This window comes from Cherax quadricarinatus, chromosome 3 (assembly GCF_038502225.1).
Source record: "Cherax quadricarinatus isolate ZL_2023a chromosome 3, ASM3850222v1, whole genome shotgun sequence".
In the NCBI taxonomy this organism is placed as follows: domain Eukaryota; kingdom Metazoa; phylum Arthropoda; class Malacostraca; order Decapoda; family Parastacidae; genus Cherax; species Cherax quadricarinatus.
This window is the reverse complement of record NC_091294.1, coordinates 19,509,219-19,526,986: the sequence shown is the minus strand read 5'-3', so window position 1 is coordinate 19,526,986 and position 17,768 is coordinate 19,509,219. Positions and strand designations below refer to the sequence as shown.

The window sequence follows — 17,768 nt, the reverse complement described above, 5'->3', positions numbered from 1 at the left end:
ATTTTTCTGGTGTCGTTTGAGCTTAGATTCAGAGTAAAATATAGGATGGAGAATATCAGTGGATGTTGACTGTTGGAGCAGCACAACACCTACTGCATAACAACTCGCATCTATATGTAAAAAAGATGGAAAGATTGAAATTAGGATTCAACACTGGAGCAGAGGAAAGCAGATGCTTCAACCTTTTGAACAAATCTGAACAATCACTAGTCCAGGTGAACTGAACTTTGCTACTAGAGCTCATAGTGAGAGGTGTAGATGGAGGTGAGTGTGCTGGCTTGCCTGTCACTTGACACACGTGGCAACGTCGCACATGATCAGCTACTGTTTCCTTCATCTTTGGCCAAGTAAAATGTTTTGCCAGTTTACCGAGTGTCTTCTTGACACCCAAATGTCCTCCTATGGGACTATTGTGAGCAAAATCAATGGCTTGTTCACGAAATGTAACTGGTAACACTGCTAGATGTTTGACTGTGCTGGAAACACTATCAGCTGACAACTTACATGTGTTTTTCTCCATCAGCACACCATTACTATAATAGTAACAATTATCGAGATCCTTTGCTTCACTCTCAGTAACTGCTATATCTCTCAGTCTTTCCAGTGACTGATCAACAAACTGATCCTTGATTAAATCATCATGAGTTAGAAATTTAACGTCAGTTGTGTCTTGACTAGGTTGATGACCAGGGGGAGTCAGTGTTAATGACCCTGGGCGCAGAGCGTCACTAAACAACATATTCAACCCCAAATCATTGTCATCCACTAACTCAACAGGAGACAAGGAAGGTTGTTGAATCTTTGACATAGCTCTAGTAATTGCGCTGAGAGGAAATAAAATAGGTTTCTCTCTACAAGCTTCAATGGCATAATTATCATCAGTGGTATTATCAATCACAAGTGGTTCTTTACATATACCAGCATGAAGGATATCGTTCCCTATCAACAAGTCCACTGACCTGAGGGGAAATACACCACTGGATATACCCACTGAAATATAACCAGTATAATAGCTTGTTTCAATATAAACTTTGTGCAGAGGCACTTTTATAACAGCCCCTCCATAGGCTTCTAACAATACATCTATCTTGCAATAGGTATCGTCAGTTATGGGCAGTACATCTTCTCTTAATAACGTGAGATAACTGCCAGTGTCTCTGAAAGAAATTATCTCAGTTAGATGTGATTCGTCAAATCCTACTTTATCTCTCGAAAAGTAAGGACTCATCGCTGAACGAATCTTTTCGTCAGATACACTTTCTGACGCTAGTCATCTATCCTGAGTAACATTATCTAAAACAGTAGGATCAGAGGCATTGCTAGGATTTTGGTGCCTTTGTTGGTCGGAAGAGGATACGACTTGAGTGGGGGCGCCAGCAGCACGACTGTTTCTCGTATCTCTTTCTAACTTATAGCAATACTCTCTAGTATGTCCTTTCCTGTTACAATAGGTACATTTAACTTTCTTCTTCTCGATATCAGATTTCTGGTAAAGGTACGAGAAGTTACAGTAGCAGGTACATCAGGCCGGCAATGAGCAGCTGATTTAGGTTGCCAACTTCTAGGACAATCTTTAGTTACCTTGTTTCTTTGTGTTTTAGTACGTACAAGTTTGTGAGAAATCTCATAATTGTCTGCTAATGCTGCAGTTTCCAGAATATCCGAGGTAGTATGATCGATCAGATATTCTTGTATGTCCGCAGACATACAGTTGTTAAACTCTTCGTGTAGTAACAACTGAACAAGGCTGTCATAGTTGTTACATTTAGCAGCTCTACACCACCTCTGAAATGCAACTTTTTTCTCAAGAGCAAACTCTACACAAGTTTGATCTTGTCGTCGTTGTAACGTACGAAATGCTCTTTGATAACTTACAGGTAACAAGTTATATGTCTCTAGAATAGTTTGTTTGACAGCGTCATAACTAATGTACTTAGCAAATGGTAAGGCTGCAGAACACGTTTGAGCTCTTCCCGTCAACGCTGTATGCAGCAATGTTGCCCAGTGCTTTCGTGGCCAGTTCATAGCACGTGCCTGGTTCTCAAACACATCAAAATATGTGTCTAAGTCACTTTCAAAAAACTTAGGAACCATGGATGCAGCTTTCTGCACATTAAATGTGTCCTGTGATCTATCAGTCTGTTGTCTTAACAGACGAACATTTTCTCTTTGGAAATCATCTTCGTTCAATCTCCTCTGTGCCTCTATTTGTGCAGTCTGCAACATAATGAGGCGTTCCAACCTCTCAAACTGTTCCTGAGAGATAGGACCAGTGGGTAATGGAGGAGTTGGGAAATTAACATGGTCTGGACGGTCCTTAGGTCGGACACTTGGTCCAGCCGTCTCTAGAGTGTCTAGATCTGGTCTAGGATAAGTAAATACAGGTGTAGTATACACTGTACTAGTATTAGGCTGAGTCATACTACCAGCTACACTCTGTACTATAGTGTCAGTGAGGCGGGAAGGTGTGAGCGAGAACTGAGCTACACTAGGCTCAGACACTAGGCTCACTTCTGCTCTAGTTGCTCTTTCTTCATCAAATAGAGTCATACTTCCTAATTGTGACACTAGGCTTTCTGAATCTGAATCATAATCAGACATCTCTGTATGAGCAGGAAACAATATATCTTTAATTAATGCTCTGACAGTTTCAGCGGTGTAATTCCTGTTATACGTCACACCGAGATATTTGGCTACTTGCCAACACGTCTGAAGTTTTAATGTACTTAACTCGGACAAAGTCAGAGTATCAATTAATCGTTTCACTTTGGCATACATCACGAAAATAATTGTACTACGAGAGAGTGATTATGGGAAACTATAATCCTAATAGGAATTTTAGTGTTGGTTGTCTTAGAGCTAGAACTCATAAACCGTATTTCCATCTCCTTGGAACAAGAGACTCAGTCAGGTACATACATCCACCTGGTATGTTGTACAAGACTAAACTCAAAGTCGTCAGATTAGGAAAGTACTCAAAGTGTTTGACCATAGAGTTACTAGTATGTCAAACTGGACAATTTCTCCAACACCTTGGATCAAGAGCATCCCGGACAGTTTCTCCAACACCTTGGATCAAGAGCCTCCCGGACAGGCCCCCATTTGTTACAAAAAACGCGATTCTAAAAGCTTAGAGATCTCCAGTGAATACTAGAAAGGACTGCCCTTCTAGCATCCAGCCTGTTACTAGGTTTTCGTAACAAGTAGTCAGTATCCTTGTCCAATTATCCATTGAAATTCAGTATGGTTCAATAGCTTTTTAGGATTACAACTGGTAGGCTACTAACTAGAGAAATTAAAATTTAATAAATTTATTAAGTCTATAAGTTGTCTAGCCTAGGTATATTATCAAATTAAATTAATTACAGCAATCAAAATAAAATCAATCTCTCGAGTTCAATATTATTGTGCTGAAAGCACATATCACATTTATAATTCTTAAGTACCGTCAGGTACATTAACATTTAATAAGATATTACAAATATGTACAAGTGTGTGTATGCGTGTAAGTGCTCTTAAGTAGTTAGCTATGTCTCAAGACTCGAATAAGACTTAAACAAGTGACTGACAAAGTCCTCAAATAAACTAACTTCTTGACCGACTGGCAACCCAAACAGTCTGCTTGAACAACAAAGAATGCTAAGCCCAATAGCAATGCAATATCAAGCGACTGCGACACAGAATCAGGAACAAGGAGATAATATAACGACACTAAGTAGGGACCATCTGCAGATCCTCCACAAAAGTTACAAAACTTCCATAATACTGAATCTATGTTCAGCATAGGTAAAACTGTGACTGTGACAATACACAGGAACCAGTACAAAATTAGGTCAGAAGCTACAGCTAAGGACCTGAGATGTTCAGAGTGTCAATGTGACACACAACCTCAGTACAACGTCGAAAATCACAAAGTCTATACAATGTTCTGTGAACAAAGTTCTACAGAACTAACAAGAATAATGAGACAGACAATCTGTCCAACCAGCAAGCGAGTCTCCAGCAGACTGAAAACTTCACGAGAGGTGAGGACACCCCCCCCTCGATCACGTGATAGCTACGTGGACAGCGCAGCTCAGAAGCCGGCAGTATAACGAGCGACAAGCGATAATTACAGTAGTTTGACAATCAAGACTAACTGAGCACATTTTATAAACATCCTAACAACATAAGCTAAGTCAAATAACAATATAAGGCAATACATTTGCGATTTAGCTATTATCGCAAATATAAGCAATATAAAATTAAATGAAAAGGTAATATACATTATATATACATAATAATCATTGTAACCCATTCAGGGGTTGCAACATCCACTAACGTTTGCAATTTTTCTTTAGAATCTCCCATAAGCACAGTATTATCAGCAAAAAGTAACTGTGTCAATTCCCATTTTGAATTTGATTCCCCATAATTTAATCCCACCCCTCTCCCGAACACCCTAGCATTTACTTCTTTTACAACCCCATCTATAAATATATTAAACAACCATGGTGACATTACACATCCCTGTCTAAGACCTACTTTTACCGGGAAGTAGTCTCCCTCTCTTCTACACACCCTAACCTGAGCCTCACTATCCTCATAAAAGCTCTTTACAGCATTTAGTAACTTACCACCTATTCCATATACTTGCAACATCTGCCACATTGCTCCTCTATCCACTCTATCATATGCCTTTTCTAAATCCATAAATGCAATAAAAACTTCCCTACCTTTATCTAAATACTGTTCACATATATGCTTCAATGTAAACACTTGATCTACACATCCCCTACCCACTCTGAAACCTCCTTGCTCATCCGCAATCCTACATTCTGTCTTTCCTCTAATTCTTTCAATTATAACCCTACCGTACACTTTTCCTGGTATACTCAGTAAACTTATTCCTCTATAATTTTTACAGTCTCTTTTGTCCCCTTTCCCTTTATATAAAGGGACTATACATGCTCTCCGCTATTATTATTATTATTATTATTATTATTATTATTACAGTATTATTATTATTATTATTATTATTATTATTAGTATTACTGTTATTATTATTTATTATTATTGCTTATTATTATTATCATCAACATATCTTGTTCACTGAATTTAATCATTTCTTTATTAAGCTGCCACGAGAGACCGAGAATGTAAACACCGATGAACACACCAGCTAACCCCTTTACTGTGAACTTCTTTTTGTACTTCAGTCGTCACGTGAGGTCACAGACCCTGAGCTGCTTTGGGGATTAGCGTGGACGGTTACAAAGCATGGCTTGCTTCTGCAGTGTTTTAAAATCTGAGGTTGGAGAGTTGAAGGAGGAGGTCTTGCTTCTCCAGGAGGAGATTAGGAGGCTGAAGGTCCACCTCAATGGGCCTGGGAGAGAGTGTGAGGTGGTTGGAGATGTGGGGAATGAGGCTTCTAGCAGTGAGGTGCAGTCTGTCTCTCACTGTGAGGAGGCTGTAGGTGGGGAGGTAGCAACGGCTACCAGCAGTGAGGTGCAGTCCAGCACCTGCTACAAGTGGCGAGTTGTTCACAGTAATGGGAGGCGCATCAGAGTAAGGAAAGTTAAGAGTGAAGATCTGAAGGTAGGAAATCGCTTCTCTGTTCTCCAGGATGAATGTACTTCAGTGGCCAGTGAAGGTAAGGGTACTACTGCCCCTGCTAATGAAGGTAAGCGCATTCTTGTGGTTGGTGACTCTCAGGTAAGATATGTTGATCGTGCTTTTTGTAATAGGAATAAGAAGATGAGAGATAGAGTGTGCTTCCCTGGAGCTGGTGTTGGGGACATTGTCAACAGGCTGGATAATATCATGTCAGGTAATGGGAACAAGCCCATTATCTGTCTTAGTGCTGGTGGAAATGATATTGGGAAGGGTAGGAGAGAAGAGCTGCTAGATAAGTACAGGTCAGCTATAGATTTCATTAAGTCTAAGGGAGGGATCCCAATCATATGTAGCATCTTGCCTAGAAGGGGAGTAGGAAATGAATGGTTGTCTAGGGCAATTGGTGTAAATTGCTGGCTAGACAGATACTGCAAGGAACTTGCAATCCCATTCATTGACAACTGGAACAACTTTTATGGCAAACATGATATGTATGCAAGGGATGGGGTACATCTCTCTGGGGCAGGGGTGGTAGCACTTGCAGACTCGATTGAGAAGGCCATTGGTGAAATGCCTATGATTTTAAACTGATGGAAGATAGAGGTATGGGTGTGTGTGGGAAACAAGCAGGTTGCAACACTAGGGTTGGAAACAGTAAATGTATAAAAGGCATTCAGCATGAAGTTATAAATAAAGACAATAGAACAGGTCAGCAAACAAAGGGGGACAGCAGAGGGCAGCAAGGGACTAGCTCCCTTAAGGTTTACTATACTAATAGCAGGAGTGTTAGAAATAAGATAGATGAGCTAAGATTAATTGCAAGTGCAGGAAACATAGATATTATTGCTATAACAGAGACCTGGCTCAATCTGAAAGATAGAGAGATGCCCTCTGAATGTCACATACAAGGCTATAAATTATTCCACACTGACAGGGTCAACAGGAAAGGTGGTGGAGTAGCGATGTATGTCAGAGACAATTTAAATTGTTGTGTTAGACAAGATATTAAATTAGAAGCGTCAGCCACTGAATCTGTTTGGTTACAGCTTCTCGAGGGCCGAGAAAAACTAATTTTGGGTGTGATTTACAGGGCCCCAAATCTTGATAGGGAGTGCAGTAAACTTCTATGGGACGAAATTCGTAAGGCATCTACACACGAAAATGTTGTGCTAATGGGAGATTTCAACTATAGACAGATTGACTGGAGCAATTTGACAGGAAATTTAGAGTCGGGTGACTTTCTTGATACGATCCAGGATTGTTTTTTAAAACAGTTTGTGACAGAGCCAACTAGGGGAAATAACCTCCTTGACTTGGTTCTTGCCAGTAGGGAAAAACTAATTAATAATCTTGAGGTTAATGATGAGCTTGGGGAGAGTGATCACAAATCACTCAGTTTTAACATATCATGGAATTCCCCTAATAATGGCAATCAAGTCTCCGTCCCTGACTTTCGCTTGGCTGATTTCATAGGACTGAAAAATTACTTAGGTGGGCTGAACTGGAATGACCTGACTAAGGGTCAGGTAGGTGGTGATGGTTGCCGATATGATGCTTTCCAGGGCATAGTTCTAGCTGCTCAGTCAAATTATGTTCCAAATAGGGAAATCAGATCAAACAAAAATGATCCTAAATGGATGAACAATAGATTAAAATATCTGATTGGTCAAAAGAGAGGCATATATAGGCAAATCAAAAGAGGAGAGGGGCAATTAAGAAATCGATATATTCAGTTAAAGAGAGAAATAAAAAAGGGAATTAGAAAAGCAAAAAGAGATTATGAGGTTAAAGTTGCAAGAGAATCGAAGACTAACCCAAAAGGATTCTTTCAGGTATACAGAAGTAAGATCAGGGACAAGATAGGCCCACTCAAAAGTTCCTCGGGTCAGCTCACTGACAGTGATAAGGAAATGTGTAGAATTTTTAACACATACTTCCTCTCAGTTTTTACACAGGAGGATACCAGCGATATTCCAGTAATGACAAATTATGTAGAACAGGACGATAATAAACTGTGCACTATTAGGGTCACAAGTGACATGGTCCTTAGGCAAATAGATAAATTAAAACCTAACAAATCCCCAGGCCCTGATGAACTGTATGCAAGGGTTCTAAAGGAATGTAAAGAGGAGCTTAGCACACCTTTGGCTAATCTTTTCAACATATCACTACAAACTGGCATGGTGCCAGATAAGTGGAAAATGGCAAATGTGATACCTATTTTCAAAACAGGTGACAGGTCCTTAGCTTCGAACTATAGACCAATAAGCCTAACCTCCATAGTGGGAAAATTTATGGAATCAATAATTGCCGAGGCAGTTCGTAGCCACCTTGAAAAGCATAAATTAATCAACGAATCTCAGCATGGTTTTACAAAGGGGCGTTCCTGCCTTACGAATTTATTAACTTTTTTCACTAAGGTATTTGAGGAGGTAGATCATGGTAATGAATATGATATTGTGTATATGGACTTCAGTAAGGCTTTTGACAGGGTCCCACATCAGAGACTATTGAGGAAAATTAAAGCACATGGAATAGGAGGAGAAATTTTTTCCTGGATAGAGGCATGGTTGACAAATAGGCAGCAGAGAGTTTGCATAAATGGGGAGAAATCAGAGTGGGGAAGCGTCACGAGCGGTGTTCCACAGGGGTCAGTGTTGGGCCCCCTGCTGTTCACAATCTACATAAACGACATAGATGAGGGCATAAAGAGCGACATCGGCAAGTTTGCCGATGACACCAAAATAGGCCGTCGAATTCATTCTGACGAGGACATTCGAGCACTCCAGGAAGATTTGAATAGACTGATGCAGTGGTCGGAGAAGTGGCAGATGCAGTTTAATATAGACAAATGCAAAGTTCTAAATGTTGGACAGGACAATAACCATGCCACATATAAACTAAATAATGTAGATCTTAATATTACGGATTGCGAAAAAGATTTAGGAGTTCTGGTTAGCAGTAATCTGAAACCAAGACAACAGTGCATAAGTGTTCGCAATAAAGCTAATAGAATCCTTGGCTTCATATCAAGAAGCATAAATAATAGGAGTCCTCAGGTTGTTCTTCAACTCTATACATCCTTGGTTAGGCCTCATTTAGATTATGCTGCACAGTTTTGGTCACCGTATTACAGAATGGATATAAATACTCTGGAAAATGTACAAAGGAGGATGACAAAGATGATCCCATGTATCAGAAACCTTCCCTATGAGGATAGACTAAGGGCCCTGAAACTGCACTCTCTAGAAAGACGTAGAATTAGGGGGGATATGATTGAGGTGTATAAATGGAAGACAGGAATAAATAAAGGGGATGTAAATAGTGTGCTGAAAATATCTAGCCTAGACAGGACTCGCAGCAATGGTTTTAAGTTGGAAAAATTCAGATTCAGGAAGGATATAGGAAAGTACTGGTTTGGTAATAGAGTTGTGGATGAGTGGAACAAACTCCCAAGTACCGTTATAGAGGCCAGAACGTTGTGTAGCTTTAAAAATAGGTTGGATAAATACATGAGTAGATGTGGGTGGGTGTGAGTTAGACCTGATAGCTTGTGCTAACAGGTCGGTTGCCGTGTTCCTCCGTTAAGTCAATGTGACCTGACCTGTCTAGGTTGGGTGCATTGGCTTAAGCCGGTAGGAGACTTTCCAGTTTTCCTCTCTTTCCTCTTGGAGACTTTAAAATCTAGTGTACTGAGTGGCTGTAAGATGGAGATTGAGATGCTTAATGCTGAGACACTGTGCTGCCCGTTTCTGTGACCCAAGTTTTCATATGGTATTCAATACTGACTCGTCAGAGAGCCCATCGTAACTTCGAGTTGTCGGTAAACGAGTATGTCGGTAAGTGAGGAGAGGCTGTAGTAGTGTGGTTATTGTGTTGAATACAAAGAGTGTACATATATACATTATGTTCGTCTCACAGGCCACAAACGTTAGTGGAAAAAAAAATTAGAAAAGAAAAGAAAAAAAAAGGAACAAAACAGTAAAATAAAAAGTGCGACTTTACAGAAGTCGGGGATGTCGCCGCCATTCGGTCACTGATCGGAAAATTTTTTTGTTCTATTACCTGTAGAAAAATATTATCTTTAATTTTGTAAGATTTTTTTTTTTTTTTCAAAATTTTTGGACCCTGGCTGTCACACTGAGATTTGGCCTCTAGACCCTGAAAAGGTTAATATTAATACAAGTTTTCTTTCATAACAGGTCCTGGCTCAAGCTGTAGAACTGCTTTTTGATCGCATTGACACCATGAATGTATGCTGTTTTGACAGGTTAGATTTTTAAACCTACCTTTTAGATAAGCAGTGTGCAAACATTTAGAAAATTTGAGACATCTGTCAAATTTGGCTCACAATGTTTTAGTTTTAATAGAAATTGACAAAGCCTAATACAGTACAGTTACTATGTATGGTGTACAAGTTGACTAAAAATTATAAATTTGAGAGTAGGAATTTCACCCTTGTGTAGTTTTCTTTTAACTAAGGTTTTACCTGTATTAGGTTCTGTTACAGTTTCCTCATAAGCCATTACAGTTAGAATTTGCTGGGAGAACGGGGTGAGCAAGCTTTAGCTGTTGATTCTGTCTCTTAACTTTCAACTGACTTGATGTGAATTAACTCTCTCATGTAGATTTTTTTAACCTTTGTATCATGTACACTTCCTACAAGGGTCAGTCAACTGTTAAAATGTGAGACCAAGAACTAAAGCTCATTCCCAGCAAGTCCTGTGATTAATAACTAAACAAATAAATAAAAGAAATTGAATAAAATTTCATGTGCTACCTTTGGGGGAACTGGTCATTATCTTGTGGTGAACCTAACTATCCCATTTATGCAAAATCATGGTTATTTTAAAAGTTACTGGTTCCTTACAATGCAGCAGATATTATGGCTATTTCTGTATACCTGCTTATAGTAAATATTTAAATGCTTTCTTTCCCTAGGTTTGTAAATTGGTTTTCGTACCACTTGAGTAACTTTCAGTTTAAATGGTCATGGGATGAATGGCTTGAGGCATCACAACTAGACCCAATGCACCCAAGAGCCAAGTTCATAATTGAAGTGCTTCAGAGAGCCATGAGGTAAATCATCTATGTTGAAACTATCCATAGTATCATAGATTGTATAGTTCTTGAATCTTAATTTTAAATTATTTTTTTGTCAGGATATTTTAGTGAGGATAGAGCAAAATGGGATGACTTGGAGAGAGTATAAATTTGGAAGTGGAGGGAAGGAGGGGTAGGGGTTGTCCTAGGAAAGGATGGAGGGAGGGGGTAAAAGAGGTTTTGTGTGCAAGGGGCTTGGACATGCAGCAGGCGTATGTGAGTGTGAGAGATGGAAAGGGAGATGAATGGTTTTTGGGACCTGATGAGCTGTTGGTATGTGAACAGGGTAATATTTTGTGAAGGGATTCATGGAAACTTGTTAGTCAGACTTGTGTCCTGGAGGTGGGAAGTACAATTCCTGCACTTCAACCCCTTGACTGTCACAACCCCCAATCCTGAGGTGTCTCCTGGTGTTGCAAAATTTAAAAAAAAAATTATTTTTTCTTTTGAAATGATAGAGAATCTTTTCCCGATTGTAATGACACCAAAAAAACGAAATTTGATGGAAAACTGACGGAGTTACGCTCTTGCGAAGTTAGCGACCTCGGCGATATTTACAAATTGGCGATTTCGCCCACTTTGAGCCCTATTTTTGGCTAATTCCATTGTTCGAGTCGACCAAACTCGTAGCTATTTCTTTAGAACTCCGTTTTTTCTATCGATTGAGTACAAGAAGCTGCCCATTTACCAATTTCAACTACCCAATAACATGGTCAGAAATTTGCAATTTGGCCAATTTCACGAAAATTAAAAAATATAATTTCAAAATAGGGTCCAGAATGAACAGTGCAGACATTCCTGGCTCTAAAATAACATTTTCTTTGTTCATCAGTCATGTCTCCAGGCCCCTCTGATATTACTCTTGCTTTCTATTTTGAATTTTTATTCAAACAAAAAATAGAAGATTTACTATTATGCAGACTACTGCAACACTAATAATTGTGTAAATAACATCAACCCATTCATGACTGCATATTAGAATGGCTAGTTGGACATTTATTGGACAATGACATCATTTGTTTACTTTTGAACATCAGCAAAAATCAAACATTTCCTCTACTTTGAGCTCTATTTCGAGGTTCTATAATATGTTTTCTATAATATGTTTTCCATTCTATCAAATGAGACCAAGAAAATGAGAATACAACCATAAATACTATATGAAAATAGATCACAAAGTCGGCATTTTAATTAAAAAAACGGTCGGAGTTTTTTTTTTTCTCGTTATGCACTGGGTGCTCCAGGATTTTTTTTATATGGTGCACACTGACCACACAGACCCATTCTCTCACATGTGGGCCTACCAGCTTTCTAGTCCTTGATTTGAAGCCGCTAGGATTTATGAGTATTTTTACGTCAAACACGGTACCTCGTGAGACGTATATATACGGCCGCGACAGTCAAAGGGTTAAAGGAGGGGTTTGGGGTATTTGCTGTTTGGAGTGACATCTGAACTGTCTTATCTACATTCCTCTGCAAAGACAGTGATAGCATGAATGATGGTGAAAGTTTCTTTTTCTTTTTGATCACTCTGCCTCAGTGGGAGATGGCCACTGTTTTTTTTTTTACATGTAATTCCATGGGGAAATGGAGAAGAATCTTTCCTCTGTAAGCCATGTGCATCATAAGAGGTGACTAAAATGCCAGGAGCAAGAGGCTAGTAACCCCTTATGTATAAATTATTAAATGTAAAAAGAACTTATAAAAGCATTTCTTCTTTTTTGGGTCACCCTGCCTTGGTGGGAGATGGCAGGTATGTTAAAAAAAAATTAACCTGTAATCTTCTAAGTGGTTCATACCTTAGTTTTTATACACTAGATTGATGATAATTATTTTATTTCCTTATTAATTCAGCTGTACAATGCACTAGTTTGTGAAATCTTTTGTTGGATGTTTAACCCCTTAACTGTCCAAACGTAGATCAACATTTTATTTTTCCTGCCTCCAAATTTAGCACAATTGGCCTGAGATGCCTAGTCAGCATAGAATTGGTCTTAACACTTAGTGTGTGGTGTATTAAAAAAATCTGGGACCACTTAGTACTTTGTGGGAGCACCAGTTCAATTGAGCACCAGCTAGAGCAAACAGCACGGCAAACATCTGGGATTCACTGATGTCATGTTGTATTAACAAAGTGATGTTGATCCTGAGTTTAGTGACTTTGAGGTGGATGTGGCCACAAGTGGTTGAGGAAATATAAAAAAAATTGATAATAACCCATGTGCAACATTTGTGCAACATCCTTTCAATTTTGATACCACTGGTAGTGTCATCCGGCCAGAACATCTTATAACCTATGCCCTAAGTAAAGAGAAAATCCTGGAACGTGTAATATGTGTTTGGCAGGCTGGCTGGCCTGCTGGCTGGCTGATTGGTTGTCTCTATCCCCAGCTGTCTCTGTCTCTCTCTCTCTCTGTCTATATCTCTCTGTACATCTCTCTTTATCTCTGTCTCTATCTCACAGATACACACAAATACAATTATACATAGTGTAAATTAACTAGGATAACCCAAAAATTCCAGACAAAGTGCTATAGTGTGCTTGTAGATATAATGCATAATAAGCATGACTGGCAAGTGTTCAGGAATCAGACTTGACTACTCTGCATCGTGTGTAATGCCTGTTAGCTCATGAGTCGCTCTCTCTGAGACTGAGGCAAGCAGAGAGACAGAAAGATAGATAAACAGAGACAGAGATAAACAGAGAGCTGGAGAGAGAGAGACAGATGGACAGATAGACATGTTTGTGTATCAGTGAAAACAAATAAATCCAAGACAGTGCATGATCATCAAATATCACTCCAGTGCTGCACTGTCAGCAGTGGAGTGACACTCCTCTTACACCATGCTTCACGGAAACATTATTATTATTATTTTTTTTTTTTTCAACAAGTCGGCCGTCTCCCACCGAGGCAGGGTGACCCAAAAAAGAAAGAAAATCCCCAAAAAGAAAATACCTTCATCATCATTCAACACTTTCACCACACTCACACATAATCACTGTTTTTGCAGAGATGCTCAGAATACAACAGTTTAGAAGCATGTACGTATAAAGATACACAACATATCCCTCCAAACTGCCAATATCCAATAATAATAATAATAATATTAATATTATATACTCTTACATGTCCACAACATTGCTGGGACCTATAAATACTATGTATATATTGGCAGTTTGGAGGGATATGTTGTGTATCTCTATACGTATATGCTTCTAAACTGTTGTATTCTGAGCACCTCTGCAAAAGCAGTGATAATGTATGTGTGTGGTGAAAGTGTTGAGTGATGATGAAAGTATTTTCTTTTTGGGGATTTTCTTTCTTTTTTTTGGGTCACCCTGCCTCGGTGGGAGACGACCGACTTGTTGAAAAAAAAAAAAAAAATATATTTCTAGACAATAGTTTGTGACTAGGGTAGGTGAAAATGTTCACCTTTCCTTTATGTTTGTGACTATTCGAGTACTATTTCAGTACATACCTAATATTAGTGTCATAACAAAGACTGGTTATGAAATCACAAGAACTGCTTCAAATTGTAATTATCAGAGATAAAAATTATAAATTAAAAGGAGGAGGAAAAAATGTATATCAGCAACACTTCTGCAAGCGGCAGAACTTCATGTTGCTGTCAGATGAGCGACAAGTGCTGACTTTGTGGCCTTGCATCTCTGTAAATACTGACTCTAATTTTTTTTTTTTTTAGATTATTACATGTAAAGTAATGTTATGTCAAGGGCTATGTCCATAGGCCTGTTTTGGCTCCTTTCTGTAACAAGATGTCGAATCAAGCTCTGGTCTAGTTTTCCTTAGACAAATGTCACTTTAATATGGGGATTATCATTAGGAGACTGATCCAACTAAATAAAATGTGATCTTTATTACAAAAGAATTCATGTAAAACTTAGTACATGATACAAAGTTCTCTCTCTTGCGGTGTAATACATAGATATACATGTATTTAATACAGAAAACAGTCGACACACGACTTATTCATAAGTGTTTCTGTACAATGCTTATACTCGATGACATGAGTCTTATGCAATACATTTACATGAAAGCTCTGAAATGTATCGGATGAAACTGTCGTCTCCTTGAAGACAGATTCGTATTAGATACTAGTCAAGACTATATATGCACTAACTTAACCCTTTGACTGTTTCGGTCGTATATATACATCTTACGAGCCACTGTGTTTGAAGTATATATACTCATAAATTCTAGTGACTCAAATCAAGCAGGAGAAAGCTGGTAGGCCCACATGTGAGAGAATGGGTCTGTGTGGTCAGTGTGCACCATATAAAAAAAATCCTGCAGCATGCAGTGCACAATTAGAAAAAAAACTGACCTTTTTTTTTTTTTTTTTTAACCCTTTCAGGGTCCGTCCCGTAGATCTACGGCTTTACGTTCAGGGTCCAAACCGTAGATCTACGTCATGAGCTCAGCTCACTCTGATAAACTGTGAGTGGTACATTTGGGCCTAGATCTGAGAGAATACATCTATGTGGTATGTGTGCACCACCTAAAACAGATCCTGCAGCACACTGTGTATAATGAGAGAAAAAAACTGAAATCATGATTTTTCAATTAAAACAGCGACTTTGCAGTGTTTTTTCGTATGTTTTTTATAGTTGTATTTGCAATTTCTTGGTCTCATTTGATAGAATGGAAGACATATTACAGAAACAGAGATGATTTTGATTGGTTTTAGCACTGGAAATGGCTTGAAACTGAGCTCAAAGTAGCAGAAATGTTAAATTTTTGCCGATATTCAAGAGTAAACAAACCACCTCACACGTCTAATACACGCCAGCTGGTGGGTCTGATATACATTCACAAATGTGGTGATGATATTTATACAATTATTACAATATTGCATAACAGTAAATCTTCTATTTTTTGGTGTGAATAAAAATTCATTATGTGAATAAAAAATCAAAACGGAATTTATTTGTAAAGCCTCAAAATGTAACTGATGAACAGAGGAAATGTTAGTTTAGTTCCAGGAATACCTACATTGTTTATTCTGGACCCTATTTTGAAATTGGAATATTTTGAACTTTGTGTTAAATTGGCCAAATTAACAATTTCCGATCACTTTAATTTGTAGTTGAAACAGTTGACTTGGCGATTTCTTGTGTTCAATCGATAAAATAGAAGTAATACTAGTGAAATAGCTAAGAATTTGGTTGACTGGAATAATGTAATTGGCCTAAAATGGGAGTCAAAGTCGGCAAAATCGCCAATTCGTAAATATCGCTGACACATCAAAATTCGCGAGAGCATAATTTCGTCAATTTTCCATCAAATTTCGTACTTTTTGTTTTATTACTTTCACAAAAAGATTCTCTACCATTTCATAAGAAAAAATAACAATTTTTTTTTTTTTTTAAATTCTTGGACACTGGGGCACCACTTCAGATTTGGGCCTTGGACCCTGAAGGGGTTAATTGAAGTGCCGACTTTGTGGTCTATTTTCGTGTAATATTTATGGTTGTATTCTCGTTTTCTTGGTCTCATTTGATAGAATGGAAAACATATTAAAGAAATAGAGGTGATGTTGATTGGTTTTACTATGAAAAGAACCTTGAAATGGAGCTCAAAGTAGGGGAAATGTTTGATTTTTGCCTAAGTTCAAAAGTAAGCAAATGATGTCATTGTCCAATAAATGTCCAACTAGCCATTCTAATATGCAGTCATGAATGGGTTGATGTTATTTATACAATTATTACAGTATTGCAGTAGTCTGCATAACAGTAAATCTTCTATTTTTTGTTTGAAAATTCAAAATAGAAAGCAAGAGTAATATCAGAGGGGCCTGGAGACATGACTGATGAACAAAGAAAATGTTATTTTAGAGCCAAGAATGTCTGCATTGTTCATTCTGGACCCTATTTTGAAATTGATGTATTTTTTAAATTTTCGTGAAATTGGCCAAATTGCAAATTTCTGACCACATTATTGGCTAGTTGAAATTGGTAAATGGGCAGTTTCTTGTTCTCAGTCGATAGAAAAAAATGGAGTTCTAAAGAAATAGCTATGAGTTTGGTCAACTGGAACAAAGGAATTAGCCGAAAATACGGCTCAAAGCGGACGAAATTGCCGATTCATAGATATCGCCGAGGTTTCTAACTTCGTGAGAGCGTAATTCCATAAATTTTCCATCAAATTTTGTTCTTTTGGTGTGTTTACCTGGAGAGAGTTCTGGGGGTCAACGCCCCCGCGGCCCGGTCTGTGACCAGGCCTCCTGGTAGATCAAAGCCTGATCAACCAGGCTGTTGCTGCTGGCTGCACGCAAACCAACGTACGAGCCACAGCCCGGCTGGTCAGGAACCGACTTTAGGTGCTTGTCCAGTGCCAGCTTGAAGACTGCCAGGGGTCTGTTGGTAATCCCCCTTATGTATGCTGGGAGGCAGTTGAACAGTCTCGGGCCCCTGACACATAAGAACATAAGAACATAAGAAAGGAGGAACACTGCAGCAGGCCTGTTGGCCTATACTAGGCAGGTCCTTTACAATTCATCCCACTAACAAAACATTTGCCCAACCCAATTTTCAATGCCACCCAAGAAACAAGCTCCGATGTGCAAGTCCCACTCAAATCCAACCCCTCCCACTCATGTACTTATCCAACCTAAATTTGAAACTACCCAAAGTCCTAGCTTCAATAACCCAACTAGGTAGACTGTTCCACTCATCAACTACCCTATTTCCAAACCAATACTTTCCTATGTCCTTTCTAAATCTAAACTTATCTAATTTAAATCCATTACTACGGGTTCTCTCTTGGAGAGATATCCTCAAGACCTTGTTAATATCCCCTTTATTAATACCTATTTTCCACTTATACACTTCGATCAGGTCTCCCCTCATTCTTCGTCTAACAAGTGAATGTAACTTAAGAGTCTTCAATCTTTCTTCATAAGGAAGATTTCTAATGCTATGTATTAATTTAGTCATCCTACGCTGAATGTTTTCTAACGAATTTATGTCCATTCTGTAATATGGAGACCAGAATTGAGCTGCATAATCTAGGTGAGGCCTTACTAATGATGTATAAAGCTGCAGTATG

At 38.6% G+C, this 17,768-nt stretch overlaps 1 protein-coding gene across 3 annotated transcripts in view; it reads left to right on the top strand.

Annotated features, from left to right (window-relative positions):
* The window catches only part of Cbp80 (Nuclear cap-binding protein subunit 1), a 352,041-nt gene that overhangs the window by 239,107 nt on the left and 95,166 nt on the right, over positions 1-17,768 (top strand). For 2 of the 3 annotated variants that reach the window (XM_070090590.1, XM_070090603.1), the window contains exons 9-10: positions 9,798-9,865; positions 10,537-10,674. In XM_070090590.1, the coding sequence (XP_069946691.1) occupies positions 9,798-9,865; positions 10,537-10,674 (206 nt within the window). The remainder of the gene's footprint in view (positions 1-9,797; positions 9,866-10,536; positions 10,675-17,768) is intronic. The other variant, XM_070090600.1, reaches the window with a different exon arrangement.